Below are 16,452 nucleotides of genomic sequence, written 5' to 3'. Positions count from 1 at the left end.
TAGTACAGCAGTTACACTGAAAGCAGTGAGGTTGTTTATTCGCGGGCCTCGTTTCAGCCCCTGCGTCTCCTAACTCGAGGGGACGCTCTAAACGCGGCGAAGGGGTAAGAAGAGTAAGAGATGGATGGGCTGGGCTCTCAGTCTCGCGCTCTGCCCCGCCGCTCCGCCGGGGGCGCTGCCGGTCCTTCTTCCTCGCGCTTCGGCTCGTGAAGCTGTGGGTCAGAAACATGGCTGCGCTGTATGAGTCGTACACGCTGTGCGCGCTCGCGGATACGGGACCGGAGGGAACGCGCGCGATCGAACCGGATCGGGACCGAGACCGCGTGGTCATCACAGAGTCCGGCCGGGCGGTCACCGTGTATAAGGTAAGAGAAATGACACCTTTATTACAGTTTAAAAGGGAGGGAGGAGACACCCCCGCTGCACGCGCGGCCGGCGTGTAAACAGCCCGGGGAGAAGCGCGAGTCGGACTTACTCACGCGCACCGGCTCAAATTTTTCCCGATATCGTGTTTCCCACCTTTACGGGAATGTAGGTGAACGTAGTTACTAACCACCTCTGGTTATCAAGTAAATCCTGCTACGGCCTCTCGCTGCGTGCAGGTCTCCGATCAGAAGCCGCTGGGCAGCTGGACAGTGAAGCAGGGTCAGTGCATAACCAGCCCTGCTGTTTACAACCCGCCGACAAAGGAGTATGTGGTGGTCACAGATGAGAAGGTGAGTGGAGGTGGGGAATGCAGTTCAGGCCATGGTAAACGGCCCAATAATAACAATAATAATGGGTTATTAGTATTATTAGTGTTATTACTATTAACAATGATGAGCAATAGATCTGAATGGACTTGCTTCTTTTTCAGGTGGTGCGAGTTTGGAAAGATGAAGACATCAGCATTGAAAAAGCCTTCAAAGCTACTGTAGGTGTTCTTTCAGGCTCCCAGACACACTAGTTCGTCGGCTGATCTGTTTATTGGGTTTATCAAAACACGCCTAAGCATAGTAGCTTGTAAGGCTGGTAGTACATCGCTCCATATTGTGTTCATGGTTTGGCTTGCGGTATTGTAGGTGTTGCAACAAAACTTGCGATCTCTGAAATAACCATCGGTCATTTTTGGTTTCTGTTGGTTCGCTGCTTGTTTTGGTAATGGTTGGTTAGTGTAGTGGGTAACACCTCTGCCTTCTGTAGACTGGGGTTCAGTCCCCTGCTTGGAAAAACACCCTACACTATACCAATAAGAGTCCTTGGGCAAGACTCCTAACACTGCCTTGGCCTACCTGTGTAAAAATGATCAAATTGTAAGCCGCTCTGGATAAGAGCGTCAGCCAAATAATGCAAATGTGAAATGTTTTGGTATGGCACTGATGACGTAGTAAAACTACACTGCTCAAAAAAATAAAGGGAACACTTAAACAACACAATATAACTCCAAGTAAATCAAACTTCTGTGAAATCAAACTGTCCACTTAGGAAGCAACACTGATTGACAATCAGTTTCACAGCTGTTGTGCAAATGGAATAGACAACGCATGAGACAGACTCTACAACCCACACAAGTGGCTCAGGTAGTGCAGCTCATCCAGGATGGCACATCAATGCGAGCTGTGGCAAGAAGGTTTGCTGTGTCTGTCAGCGTAGTGTCCAGAAGCTGGAGGCGCTACCAGGAGACAGGCCAGCACACCAGGAGACGTGGAGGAGGCCGTAGGAGGGCAACAACCCAGCAGCAGGACCGCTACCTCTGCCTTTGTGCAAGGAGGAACAGGAGGAACACTGCCAGAACCCTGCAAAATGACCTCCAGCAGGCCACAAATGTGCATGTGTCTGCACAAACGGTTAGAAACCGACTCCATGAGGATGGTATGAGGGCCCGACGTCCACAGATGGGGGTTGTGCTCACAGCCCAACGCCGTGCAGGACGCTTGGCATTTGCCAGAGAACACCAGGATTGGCAAATTCACCAATGGCGCCCTGTGCTCTTCACAGATGAAAGCAGGTTCACACTGAGCACATGACAGACGTGACAGAGTCTGGAGCCCTCCATGTGCTCACCAGAGGTAGCCTGACTGCCATTAGGTACCGAGATGAGATTCTCAGACCCCTTATGAGACCATATGCTGGTGTGGTTGGCCCTGGGTTCCTCCTAATGCAGGACAATGCTAGACCTCATGTGGCTGGAGTGTGTCAGCAGTTCCTGCAAGATGAAGGCATTGAAGCTATGGACTGCCCCGCCCGTTCCCCAAACATGAATCTGATTGAGCACATATGGGACATCATGTCTCGCTCCATCCACCAACGCCACGTTGCACCACAGACTGTCCAGGAGTTGGGGGGATGCTTTAGGTCTGGGAGGAGATCCTTCAGGAGACCATCCGCCACCTCATCTGGAGCTGCCCAGGCGTTGTAGGGAGGTCATACAGGCACGTGGAGGCCACACACAATACTGAGCCTCATTTTGACTTGTTTTAAGGACCTTAAATCAAAGTTGGATCAGCCTGTATTGTGTTTTTCCACTTTAATTTAGTGTGTGACTCCAAATCCAGGCCTCCATTGGTTAATAAATTTGATTTCCATTAATGATTTTTGTGTGATTTTGTTGTCAGCACATTCAACTTTGTACAGAACAAAGTATTCAATAAGAATATTTATCCCTTTATTTTTTTGAGCAGTGTACTTTAGTGGACTATTGATATCATCTGGGTGAAGATTGACCTGCAGTGTATTTGACTAAAATGTATGTGTGTTGAATTATGTGGAAACCTTGATTCATCTGAACACCCAGAGAAAATCTCTGATTGGCCAAGCTGCTCAATATGCAGTAAAACATTCAGTGAAATGGTTCAGTATTGTGTTTCTGATTGCCTGTGTTTGCTCCTGGTTGCTGTACTAACTGGACTGTAAACCTCTGTAGGTGTCAGCGGAGGTGTACAGGCTGCACTCTGTACCAGACCGAGAGCCGCTGGTGCTGTTTCGCCACGGGGCCGTCCGGTTCCTGGACTCCCTCCTCGCTGCCCCTCAGCAAACCATAGAGGAGGTGCTGTCAGAAGAGGAGGTGATCAGGTGAGGATCTGGGTGAAAGGCAGTGAAGTCAGGAAGATTTGTTCTGATCATGTTTTAGATCAGCAGGATCTGAATAAGTTATCCTTGTATGATTCAGAATTATTAAAAAGTGACTGGATTAACTGTTAACTAAGTAGTGGAGTACAGATATGCGTTACTGTAATTCATTGATTTAACCATCAGTGTAGTTGAATCTTTTAGACTGATGTTCTCTCTTATGAAGGTTATTCACTGTGGCAGATTTGATGAAAACAGCTGTTTGATTTCCCTCCTTGTTGTTCAGGTGGAGTGCAGCAGTGCAGATGGAGCAGCAGCTGGTGCTCCTCTTCAGCACAGAACAGGTACAGCAGCCAGACTAATCAGGTTTCTTTATCCCACCAAGCCAGTAATTACCGATTAACATGACTCCTTAATTAACTTATTAGCATGGATAATGGTTAGTGGTCGCTAACTGAGCCATTTAACATTGTGTGAGATTTGCCGCACTAGTGCTTATGAGGTGAGTTTTGTGTGTGTGGATGTTTCAGAGAGGACAGCACTGCCTATATGTACAGAGATTCAGTCCCAACGCTCTAGTGAAGCACAGGCTGGAGACAGACTCCACTAACTCCACTCCTCTGAGCTATGCTGCCACGTATAGGGATGGAAACATACACCTGCTGTACCTGTGTAAGCAAACATTCATCTTACATTCATATGGTTCCTCAGAATTTCTGTAGCGCTGTCCGTTCTTCATGTCTAACAAATGTGGGCCTTCTTCTCCTATAAAGGAAAACATTATTGATCTGAATGTCTGCGAAGTTCAGTGTTTGAGATGAAGTCATTCAGAGTGGTTTGATGTGAGTTGGTTTATTGTAGAGAAACAATCAGATTTCTATACAGTGGTGGTGATGGGAACCAGGGCTCACATTATCTGCAACATAATTACAGCTATTTTATTTCTAAGACCATCAGTGAGCCTGTGTTCTCAGTTTTTATATGTAATGTTGATGGTGGTAAAAAGACATTTTCTTTCAGGACATTTTTTTTCCTTACAACACCTTTGTTGTACTTCTCCACCATGAATATATTAAAAAATAAATAAACTTTTCAAAACTATTGTAAAACAGTGTCTGATCCAATGGTGCAGCAATAGGTGCAAATTAGACGCAAAAATATAGCTATTCAAGCTGTTTAAGTTGGCACCCAGTTGTGCTGTTTTATAGCTTGTAATATGTTCAGATCAGTTGTGGCTGAAATGCTTTCCATCCACTTACAACAGGCGCAAATTAAGCAAAGGTACTGAAGTCAAGCAGTGCTATCTCTCCCCTCTTAGACAGGCTGCAGGTCCTTAATATGTTGTTCAAATACACAGACTACAGATTGGTACAGATTCCAATCACATATATGACAAAAGCTGTGTAACTACAGCACATTTAAATCTGATGAACGCTGGGCCTCATTCACCATTATCTTCCATAAGTGTGTTCTTGAGAAAGGTCTGCATCAGATTCATTGACGTGTTCCTAAACAGCAGAGTTCTTCACACCATTGAGCTTTGTAATGTGCATAGATTCAGGTTTTGTCTAAGAACAAATCTCACATAAGAAATGATTGATGAACGTCAGAAGTGGCTTTTAAGAAAAAATAGTATTGATAGCTGATAAATTATTTATCTAGTAAAACAAATTTCTTAAGAATGGTTGGTGAGTCCCAATTCTAATGTGTATTCAACTATATCAACTGATAAATGAATAAACACTCCCCTGCTTCTCTCTCCACAGTCTCTAGCGGGAGTGTGTATGAGAGTGTGCTCCAGGCACGGCCCACTGTCCCGGCTGTCTCTGGGACAGTTCAGGCTCTGCCCCGCTCCCTGCTCCTGAAGCTGCCCGTGGGTGAAGGAGAACTGACTGCTGCCTCAGCTCTGCCAGTAGATGAGTCTCATATAGCTGTTGTGGGGGTCCCGCACCCCTTAGCTGGAGCTGGGAAAGGTAAAAACATATATAAATATATATACATATGTATATTAATAATCTTCGGTAGCACTTATATTTTTTGGGAGAAGATGAAGTAAAAGTACATTGTACACCGTCTTATTCTAAACAGTGAATTATTTAGCCGTTTCACTGAAAAGCATAAGAAAACATCATGGAAAAGTTCCCTCAATTTTTTTTAATGAAGGAGTAGATGCAGCATGTAAACGTTGTTCAAGTTCTAAGACATTCCATACAGACCATTTCTGGAAACTAAGCTGCTAAAACGGCTTGAACAACCTTGAATTAGTTTTTTCTTTGATGTCATGAGAACAATGTCATTTACATGTATCCACTTATTCAGCCTGCAGTTTAGCTCCACCCATTCACTCCATTCATCCCCCATTGCTTTTTTTTGAACATGGCACAATATACAGTACAGCCAGTCAGAGAAGTGTTCATTTACACTTTAGTGCACAACAAAACCAGCCAAAGAGTTCATCGTAAATACAGTTTTTGGTACACAAAAATACACAGATCTTATAAAAGGTCCTCAGGGATACAATAAAATACAAGAAAAATGTAGGTTTAATTTTAAATCCTAAATGAATACGTATGGTATTTATTTATTTATTTTAGAATTTGTCTATTTCACTACTCCATAAATGACAGTATGTTTAAAGAATTACTGAATATTGTGAAAATAACAATCAAATGAAATCTGACATTTCGTGGTTATTCGAATGGGTAATAAACACATGCCTAGTTTTTGCAGAGCAACTGATTAAAGACTGAACTTATGATTTAGTGGCTGTTATTGTCTATGAAGGGTGGTCTGATCTGACAGCGACCCACTGTGCATTTGATCTGACCGAGGAGTGATGTGTTTCAGTGCTTGTATATCACTGTTGATTTCCTCTTTGCTTGTTTGTTTGTTTGTTTGTTTGTTTGTTTGTGTAGATTACCTATGTCTATGGAACACACATTTCCAGACTTTGCAGGCAGCCAGAGAGCTGGCAGGCAAGATATACGGCCAGGTTAGAAATACTATAATAATCTTTCTCTCTCGTGCATACATGCATCATCTCTTAAATCAGCAGCTGGGGTGGTTCAAGTTTGCGTTACTTGCAGGCTGACCAGTAGACTGGGTATCATTCAGGATTTTTGGATAGCTCTACCAATACCTGGATATCAGCACACTGAGCTTTATTTTTCTGTACCTTCTTTTAAATTGGAAACCAAAAGTGGGCGTGGCTTAAACCAGAACTGAGAGTGAGTCACTGGAAGTGGGTATATTTATTGACCGAAATGGGCTGCAGACTAATAAAGATGTGCTAACATCAGCAATACACATAATAATGTAATTTAGGCAGCCAATCAGCAACCTGTATTAAAATTTGGTATTGAATGGCATGAATTGATAGTAAAAAGGTATAGTTTGTTCAGCAGAATAAATGTTTTTATATATATATATATATATATATATATATATAATATATATATCTCTCAACATATAAGAACATCCTAGCTTATAGCAGTAAATCAGTCATGGTCAAAAATATGACTCTCACTGTTTTTACATCATTTGAGAATCCCAGCTGCCACTTACACTGAAGATTTTAAGATGAATTTATGACATTGTAAATATGAAAACATTGCCATGAAGTTTACTGTATGTCTTCTGTCCTGTGTGTGCAGTTGTGGTGTTTTTCAGGAAAGCTGTTTGTGCCTCATGGGAAAATTCTCTCTGTGATTCCGTTCGAGTGTCAGAAATCATCTCTGGCCGCCGCCATGGGGAAGCTGAAACAGACATCAGGAACCAACGGTATCACACTTTCAGTATGGAGTTGTATTGACACCAGAAGACACAATAATGATAATACTTTAATAATACAGCTAGTCTAAACAGTAGTAGTATTAATATTGAGTAAATTTGTCTGCTAGTATTAATATACACTTATTATCAAGGGCTCATAATATAATTATAGGTTAACTCATAGACTCGTCCTTGTTTCTGTCTCTACCCCAGAGAGCAGTGGTCCGACTCTTGTGCCGACCTGGAATGCTCTGCTCCACAGCAATCAGACACAAACACAGGAGAATAGCCGGGGAGCAGGCACAAAGAAGAGCGTAAGTCACATGCTTTAGTGTCTGAGAGTCGGAGGGGGAACTTTTTATTTCTAAGTAGACAATTTGGAATACCTTTGAACTAAACGCTATGTGTTGGGGGTTGGAGTCGAACCAAAAAATGGTGGACAGACTAGTGGGCCTTGCAAAATGGTTTGAGACATATGTCTTTTATCTATCTGTCTTTGGCACAAGGGGAATCCTTTTCATTCGCTCAATAAGCCATCTTGTCCATTAACCCAGTGAAATCAGTGGTTTGAAAGTTTGTTGTTGAATGTGATACGTTACTGACGTTTTGATTGGTTGTTTATTAATCTTGTTCCACAAAGTTAAGATGCTTGTAACAGTTCCGGCTGAGTTTTCGATTGATTTGCAGGACACTTTATTATGCAATTAAAGTATTTTAGTTTCATGTAGGTTTCGAGCAGCTAAATAAAAGCATTGTTGCATTTAAGCTTCATGTCCAGATTTGTTTGTTTTTGAGATGATTTAAATGTGGGTGTTGAAACTGATAGATGGTTCTTTCCTTGCAGAAGATGAGCACAAGGAACCAGTCATCCTGTCCAACAGCAGAGCAGCTGGCTGAGAAAATCAAGGTAATTTGTTTGCTGAGAAAAGGGTAGAACTCAAGTCTTGAAGAGTTAATGCATAAGTAGTATAGTGAAAGCGTGGTTTAGGTAGCTGTACATGAGTGTCTTTTTAATCCTTTTATCAGAGAGTTAACGAAATCTTTTAAATGTTTGCATACATAAAGAATCAGCCATTAATCGCTCTTAAGGTGCAATTGGCTGTCGGACAGTTTATTTTGGCCGGTGTTATAATTTTATGACATAACCAGCTTCACTCAAATCTCATTTTTCATGGTTCTGGACCCAAAGCCAGACCAGCTACTGTAATGGGTGTGTAACTCATGCATGTCCTGTAGGTGGGCTCTGAAAAGGAGGTGCAGAAACAGGTGGAGGAGTTTCTGCATGGATCACAGCCGGAGGAGCTGCAGCTGACAGCGGGCAGACTGGCGTCTGCACTGGTGATGCGATGTCAGGCAGATCCAACCTTCTACCCTCAGGCTGCCTTCACTCAGCTGGTCCAAACAAACTACCTGTGCCACAGGTGAGACAGAGAGATGCCCCCGTGCTTGTAATGCATCCATCTTCCAAGCTTGATCTGCTGTGTCAGTTGTTGGTTTGTGCTGACTGGGGTCTTATTGTTCAGCGGGTGTCCTGACCTGCTGGTGCTGACTCTGGAGAAGAATGATTTCCGCCTTTGCCAGCTGTGCCTGCAGCTGTTCCAGGACATTCCAGAAGCGGTCACCTGTTGCTGTCTCAAGACCATCCTCAGGTAAGCAGCACTCCGTTATTCAGCTGCTTGGAGTAAAGACTCTCAATCTGGTCAGTGAAGGCACAGAGCCAAAGACTGGATCTCTCCAAAGGGACACATTCACACGGTGAATCAGTTGTGCTAAGCTGTAAGTCCACTGTAGTAAATTCACAGATTTTCAAACCAGAAAAGTTGAGATTGTTCATCCTTCACATAGGAATAAGTGTAATAACTAGTGAGGGGCCAGTCCACATTTTTTTCAGCTCCGGTTCAATTCCGATACACAACGTTGTTGATGCTGATACACATTCAAATTCGAGAGGTTTTTTCATTAATTTTATCATCATCATTATTATTATTATTATTATTATTATTATTATTATTATTATTACTATTATTATTGTTGGTGTTGTGTTTAATCTTCCAATTACTAAGCATATTTGTAACGGAGGCTGCAATTGACCTGCTGGTGTTTGGACCCCCCCACCACCCCCCATACCCCTGCATTGGACTGTAGTGCATTTGTTTGTTACAGTCACAAACTGAGGTTGAGTAGGTTCATGGTAAGATGTGTTGTTTTATGTCATGTTATGGTGGGTTCAAGGTCCAGCGCAAGCTGCGGACTGGAATATGGATTGGTACGTGCATTGGCCCTGTCTTGTCTGATATCCAGTGAGTGAAAATGTCAATAAAGGACCAGATGTAGGATCAGTCCCATCTCTAGTAAGAACATGGTGACCATTGACCTCTTGAATTTGCAGTTACCCCTGGTGATCACACAAGCCTTTAGTTTGAACCCAGGATTGCTCACTCTGCGAGTTCAGTGTGTTTGGTCAAGTGTGAATTCTGCTTTTGAGCCAATCTCTGGTCCTCCTGAAATCAGTGGTCTGAGGTTTGGGTCCAACTGTGGTGTGGTGTGGTCTGTTGTATTCAGAAAAGTATGCATAAAAGAGAAACATATATGTAATTATTCTACGGTTTGGATCAAATTCATGTGTGTGAAAGCAAATCAGTGATAACGGGCCCAGAATCGGTCCTGGGTGTGGACTTAAGTATTCAGGACAAGTGTGAAAATGCTGTTTGCAGTGGTGCTTGAAAGTTTGTGAACCCTTTAGAATTTTCTATATTTCTGCATAAATATGACCTAAAACATCATCAGATTTTCACACAAGTCCTAGAAGTAGATAAAGAGAAATGACACGAAAATATTATACTTGGTCATTTGTTTATTGAGGAAAATGATCCAATATTACATATTTGTGACTGGCAAAAGTATCTGAACGTTTGCTTTCAGTATCTGGTGTGACCCCCCTGTGCAGCAATAACTGCAACTAAACATTTCCGGTAACTGTTGATCAGTCCTGCACACCGGCTTGGAGGAATTTTAGCCCATTTCTCCGTACACAACAGCCTCAGCTGTGGGATGTTAGTGGGTTTCCTCACATTAACTACTCACTTCAGGTCCTTCCACAACATTTTGATGGGATTAAGGTCAGGACTTTGACTTGGCCATTCCAAAACATTAACTTTATTCTTCTTCTACCTTCTTTTGGTAGAACGACATGTGTGCTTAGGGTCGCTGTCTTGCTGCATGACCCCCTACCCTGTCTTGAGATTCAGTTCATGGACAGATGTCCTGACATTTTCCTTTAGAATTCTCTGATATAATTCAGAATTCATTGTTCAATGATGGCAAGCCGTCCTGGCCCAGATGCAGCAAAACGGGCACAAACCATGATACTACCACCACCATGTTTCACAGATGGGATAAGATTCTTATGCAGGAATGCAGTGTTTTCCTTTCTCCAAACATAACACTTTTCATTTAAACGGAAAAGTTCTATTTTGGTCTCATCCATCCACAAAACATTCTTCCAATAGCCTTCTGGCTTGTCCACGTGATCTTTAGCAAACTGCAGACGAGCAGCAATGTTCTTTTTGGAGAGCAGTGGCTTTCTCCTTGAAACCCTGCCATGCACACCATTGTTGTTCAGTGTTCTCCTGATGGTGGACTCATGAATATTAACATTAGCCAATGTGAGAGAGGCTTTCAGTTGCTTAGAAGTTACCCTGGGGTCCTTTGTGACCTCGCCCACTATTACACGCCTTGCTCTTGGAGTGATCTTTGTCGGTCGACCACTCCTAGGGAGGGAAACAATGGTCTTCAATTTCCTCCATTTGTACACAATCTGTCTGACTGGATTGGTGGAGTCCAAACTCTTTAGAGATGGTTTTGTAACCTTTTCCAGTCTGATGAGCATCAACAACTCTCTTTTTTCTGAGGTCCTGTTGTGAAGAGCAGACTTTGATAGATCCTTGTTCTTTAAATAAAACAGTGTGCCCACTCACACCTGACTGTCATCCCTTTGTTTGAAAACACCTGACTCTAATTTCACCTTCAAATGAACTGATAATCCTACAGGTTCACAGACTTTTGCCACTCACAAATATGTGATATTGGATCATTTTCCTCAATAAACAAATGACCAAGTATAATATTTTTGTGTCATTTTTTTACTGGGTTCTCTTTATCTACTTTTAGCACTTGTGTGAAACTCTGCTGGTGTTTTTAGGTCATATTTATACAGAAATATGGAAAATTCTAAAGGGTTCACAAACTTTCAAGCACCACTGTGTGTTAATTATTTCTTGTTCATAAATCATTGGAACAAGCTGAGAAATTCTGGTTCTAAACTGTGAATCCATACCAAAACATTAGAAATATTTTTTCATGATTTGAGTTTGATATTATTCAAGAGCTCAAGAGAGATTCCTGTAATAGGTTCATTCTAAACTTTTTTTCTATTCCTTTAATTTAGCAAGTAATGAGGTAGGGAAGTGATGCCTTGTTAGTAAAAATTATTTAAGCAACTTTGTCGGCTGTTGGTAGCTACTACAGTCTTGTTTTGTGGAAAAATATCTTTTACATTTTTGTATTTCTGTGTTTGTCATTTCTTGACATTAAAAATGAACACAACAATTTGCAGACTTGTCTATAGAGATTTTAAATTAATATGAACTAATTTAATAAATTACATATAATTGCTTAATTACCTATGTAATTTCGTTAAGTCTGATATACAGGAAGTCTAGTCTGCTGCTAAACAAGAAAAAACGGTTTAGTAATTATTTAAGTAAGTTAGGTCAGGTTGGGATACTGATGTACCAGATTACCAGATGAATTATCACAGCAAAACTGGATAAATTTGTTATTACTAGTGATTTTTGTGGTGGAAATGTGCTGTATGAGTATCGGTGAACTAAATATGAGACTGACTGTAGAAGTTTACACCTATCATAACATCCCAGTCACGTTTTTCCACTTCTCTCTCACTGCAGTTTTCAGGATTCAGAGTTGGAGCAGGTGGATTTAGAAGATGGTCTGCTCTTCATGAAGGCTCTCACCCAGACAGCAGAGGTCTCAGACGACGGGGACAGTGGTCAGCACAACGGTTTCTGCCCTCCAGTTCTGGAGGAGGAAATCTGTGATGCTCCTCCAGACTCTGAGGCTCCTGGCACCAGGCCAGCCAGAGAGCCATTAGCCCTGGACATGAGCTGCCCTGTAGGACTTCACAAAGGAGCTCTACTGTATCCTTACAGCTGCTGCTGATGCTCTGTTTCTTATTCTTCTTGTTTAGTTGTTCACCTTGTGTGGTGTATTAATAAGAATTTGGGTGTTGGGGGCTGATTGGGGGGGCAGTGATGTGGTGTTCACAAAGTTTGTAGTGTTGTAACTCCCAGCTTCTCGATACCTGTTAATACTCCTTAAGCTTTAAGCGTCTGTTTCACACACTCCTAATTACAGAACTTGCATAGTAGTGACCAGATAAGTCATAGCTGTTATTGAATATTAAGTCTCAAAATCAGTAATTGGAAAAATAAGCTTAAGGTTCAAGAGGTTAATAAACGCTCAGCATGGGTGCGTGTGGTAAAACTATTAAATTAGCATTTTAGGACAAAAAAAAATTTGGCATCTGCAAAAGGTATGGGAAAGCTCAGCAAACAACTTTGTTCCTTGTAGAGGGTACATAACTTATGTTCCCTCAGAAAAGCAACAAAATGTAATTTGATCATGTTTGATCAAAATGTAATCAACTAATAACGGTTTAAGAACTGAAAAGTAAGCCTGGGGTTTAGGGGTCAGACAGTGAGCGTCTCCCATAATAAAATGTTTTATAAAACTGAACGGAGATGTAGAATTATGTCACTGGGTAAGATATTCAACATTTGTTCATTAGTGATCATTTTGCTGAATCTTCTTGCGCCAAAATGAAAATGCAACATGCGCTTAAAGCTTTAATTCATCTTTTACATCACTTTGTTGGAGTTCTTGAGTGTTGATCCTTAACTCTTTTGTAAGAAATGAGGTTCTGCAGGTACCATATAGTGACAGTCTTCTGCTTCCCCACTTAAAGGACCTCAATGTGCCTCAAGTTTTAGTAAGTACAGCAACAAGCGATTCTGTTTTACCCAAAAGCAGTATGCAGAATCATTATATGGTTTTGTGTGTGTCTGTTGTGACCACAATCACAGGTTGTCTGATTTGTGTGTGTGTGTGTGTGGATTTTAAAGTATTGCAAGGCATGTCAAAATTGCAGCGTGGAGCAATATAATCACAGTATGGCATTTTGTCAGTATTGTGAAGCCCCTGTGCTCATTTTCCTCTCTGTGTCCAGCTCTTCCTCCAGTACCTGCGGTTCCTGTATCTGAAGTATTCACAAGATGCCCACTCTCGAATCCCTGCCCTCCGAAAGCCAACTGTCACTCAGGTTTGATAGACTGTTCAGTGTTTCTTTGAACCTCTTTAATCTTGAGGTTCCCACACTTTATTTTGTCACTCTCATAATTGTATTACTTTCAGATTAATTTCATAGTAGTTTCAAAATCATTTGTAGTCAGGATTGCATCTGTCTCATTATCAGTAACTGAATACTAAGATTTAAGGGTTTATTAAAAGTTTGTTCCTCGCTTAAATGTTTGAAATCTTTAATTCCTCATAGTAATAATGTATCAATACTACAAACTATTTGCCAAAAAGTACATTTTAGGGGTTTTATTTTATATTTTAAAAACTCTAAATTTGAAAACTTGGGTGTTAATTTTATTACTTATTATAACATTTCTCAGTCCTGTTTCAGTTATTATGGAACCTTCTACAGCTTTGTTCATTATTTTGGATGCATCTAATGTTATATTTTTTGTCTCTTTGCACTTGTCTGTTTTATTGAAAACATTAATTCCAGACTTTTGAACAGCAGTGTTCGGTCAATAAGTCTACCTCTGTGCATGTTTCTCTAGAAGGTGAATAAATAAGGAAAAAGATTGAAAGCGTTTCTCATTACCCAGAAAGCAGCCACAACAAATAACTAAACAATAAGCCTCGAGTTCAAAGGGGTAAAAGTCCATAGAAACCCTCACCCCATCCCCATACCTCTGTCTGTGAGAGATAATTAATGGCTTTTCCTTTTTCTTCCATTGTAGATTATGGATTGGGTTTGCTTATTGCTGGATGCTCACTTCACAGTGCTGGCTTTGACTCCTGAGGCCAAGAGTTTGCTGACCAGTCTCCACAAGTTTGTGAGGTCTCAGGTAAGTCCATTGTTTACATGTACCGATGGAGAGCAGTGGATAAGAGATTTTCATTCCCATTGACCTGTTTTAATCTAATATTTCTCACATTGCTAGTATGTCTCCTATCATATTAAGCATGATTTATCTTGTGCCATTTTAAAAGACAAATTTTCCCATAATCTTCCATCAAGATGTAATGACTTGCTTACCTGCACCGCCTCCTTTCACCTCCTCCCTTCATCAAGAGAAAACCTTCTGCCAGCTTAGAGACCCTCCCTGATACAGTGTTGTATCCTGTCAGGGGAATCCCAAACTCCATCTTAAGTCACCTCATTACTTTAACTCAAATGTAGGGTGTTGGATGAGCCCTCAGAGGGTTGAGGGACTGTATGAGCACAAGTGCTGACTTTGAAGGCAGAACTTGCCCAGAAATCACTGCAATGTGATGCATTTCCATATTTGTACCCCAGAATATTGGCAAGTAAAGCTGTTCATAGAAAAATAATACTTAACATTTCAAAACCATAACATTTGATTTGCTGTGCTTTAAGTTACAAGCTACTCCACCTTTTTTACATGACGGCTGATCTGCTGCCTGGCTCCTTACCATGCTAACGGCTACATAGCTCAAAACAACAGAAACAAAGCTTGCACGGTTCTGCTCAAGTCAAAGTTCATTTCTACAGCACTTTTTACAACAGTTGTTGTCACAAAGCAGCTTTAGAGAAAAATCTGGGTTTAAGCCTCCATGAGCATCTCCAGTGACGAAGAAAAACTTCTTAAAAGCAAGAGGTAGAAACGTTGAGAGAAACCAAGACTCAGAAAAAGAACACCTCCTCCTCTGGTCAACTCCAGACAGCAAACAATAACAGAGAATGAGATTTGACCATAAGATACGGAAAAGGGGAAAAGCTGGAGAAGCAGTGGCTCTGATTTAATAGTTCGAGTGTGCAGCAGCAGTATCAGCACAGTCAGTGGTGTGCTGGTGACGTTTGCTCAGCATTGTACAGCAGGTAGCTCCACGGTGGTCAGACTGGTCCAGAAGGCTGGTGAGCAATGGGCTCCCTACTCCGAGTTTACAGTCAGACAAAGTAAATATTCACAGAGTTGTGTGTTTCTCAGGCTTCTCAAAAAAACTTCTGTCTTGCCAAGTTTGCATGGCTAGTCAGTTAGCTCACTGAGGCTAATCTGCCAGGAGTAAGTGTGTATGTCTGAATAATCTGCTCCTCGCTGTCCCCTCTTGTCCTCCTACCGTCTGTGTTGTCCAACATAGATGCGATGCGCATCTGTGAAGTGTTGAAGTGAGAGCGGGCGAGAGGGGCCAAATACATTCTGTTCATTAACTGCCAAAGTACTGATTGTATTTCTGTAAATAACTCATTAGGGTTTGTTTTGCTTGTAGGTGAAGTTGTACTCTGAACTGGGGAAGATCGAGGGAAGTCTGGAGGCGCTCAAAAAATCCAAGCAGTCCAGAGAGATTGGCCAGTATTCAATAGAGGTGATTGAGCTCTTTTAGGCGACCTGTACAGATGCTTTTTAATAAAACTGTTCTGATGACCTGAAATCTGTGCCGGTGTGACTTTTGTCTTGGTTGAATTGCAGTTTAATGCGGTGCCGAGATTCACTTCACATATAAATGCAGCCCTGCAGGACAGTTCAATCTGCCCAGCCAGTCAAAACAAAGGTCAAATGTCAGTCTCAATAGCCCAGACAGTCTCAACAGCCTGTTTTAATAGTAAGGGTTAAAGAGAGGTTGGAAAATGTCATGTAAAAATGACGATGACCGAGTTTATTACTGTGAATGTAGAGAGACTTTTACTCCATGTGTATGTGCTTCCAAACACACGTTCTAGACTTTTTCGTAATTGGTCGTTCTATATGGACATAAAACCAATTCTTCAGTAGTCAGATACAGTTGCATTACCAGTCATCCTCCAATATTAACTGCAAAGTCAAAATAAATAGTAAATAAATATGCCCAAAGGGTTGTAGACACCTGCTCAGCATTTCTCCTCAAATGAAGGGTATTAATAGAGAGCGTGTCTTCCTTTGCTGCAGTAACAGCTTCTACTACTTGATGTGATTGTGAAAGGAGTGGTGTTGCTTGTGTTCTGGTGCAGTGGGTAGTACTGTTGCCCACTGCAAGAAAGGCCTGGGCTCGTTTTCTCAGAGTCCTTTCTGCATGTTCTCCCCTGTGTCCCACTGTCCAAAGACATGCAGTCAGGACAGTTGAAGATGATCAGAGCCTATCCCAGGCGGTCATTGGACAGAAGGCAGGATACACCCTGGACAGGTCACCAGTCCATCGCAGGCCAGACAGACACAATCACACCCAGGGGCAATGTAACATGTCTAATTGGCCTGACTGCATGTCTTTGGACTGTGGGAAGAAACCGGAGAACCCAGAGGAAACCCACACAAACACAGGGAGAAC

At 41.8% G+C, this 16,452-nt stretch overlaps 1 protein-coding gene across 1 annotated transcript; it reads left to right on the top strand.

The window, feature by feature from the left end:
* Window positions 1–163: 163 nt before the first annotated feature.
* Window positions 164–15,582, top strand: nol11 (nucleolar protein 11). The gene is made up of 18 exons (XM_017693002.2): window positions 164–365; window positions 603–716; window positions 857–913; window positions 2,903–3,051; window positions 3,335–3,392; window positions 3,579–3,720; window positions 4,815–5,021; window positions 5,964–6,040; window positions 6,702–6,828; window positions 7,033–7,133; window positions 7,664–7,726; window positions 8,056–8,240; window positions 8,343–8,468; window positions 11,787–12,035; window positions 12,808–12,886; window positions 13,124–13,216; window positions 13,929–14,036; window positions 15,421–15,582. The coding sequence occupies exons 1-18, from the start codon at window positions 228–230 to the stop codon at window positions 15,532–15,534; spliced, it is 2,187 nt and encodes a 728-aa protein (XP_017548491.2). The 5' UTR covers window positions 164–227; the 3' UTR covers window positions 15,535–15,582.
* Window positions 15,583–16,452: the final 870 nt, after the last annotated feature.

The sequence above is a fragment of the Pygocentrus nattereri genome, chromosome 30, assembly GCF_015220715.1.
Source record: "Pygocentrus nattereri isolate fPygNat1 chromosome 30, fPygNat1.pri, whole genome shotgun sequence".
NCBI lineage: Eukaryota > Metazoa > Chordata > Actinopteri > Characiformes > Serrasalmidae > Pygocentrus > Pygocentrus nattereri.
This window is presented reverse-complemented; position numbering and strand designations above follow the sequence as displayed.

Excerpts from the sequence above, each read along its gene's own strand:
- nol11 (XM_017693002.2), top strand. The coding sequence starts at position 228 with ATGGCTGCGCTGTATGAGTCGTACACGCTGTGCGCGCTCGCGGATACG. Across the intron at positions 8,469-11,786 it reads TGTCTCAAGACCATCCTCAG|TTTTCAGGATTCAGAGTTGG; the intron begins GTAAGCAGCACT and ends CTCTCACTGCAG. Across the intron at positions 12,887-13,123 it reads TCAATGTGCCTCAAGTTTTA|CTCTTCCTCCAGTACCTGCG; the intron begins GTAAGTACAGCA and ends CTCTGTGTCCAG.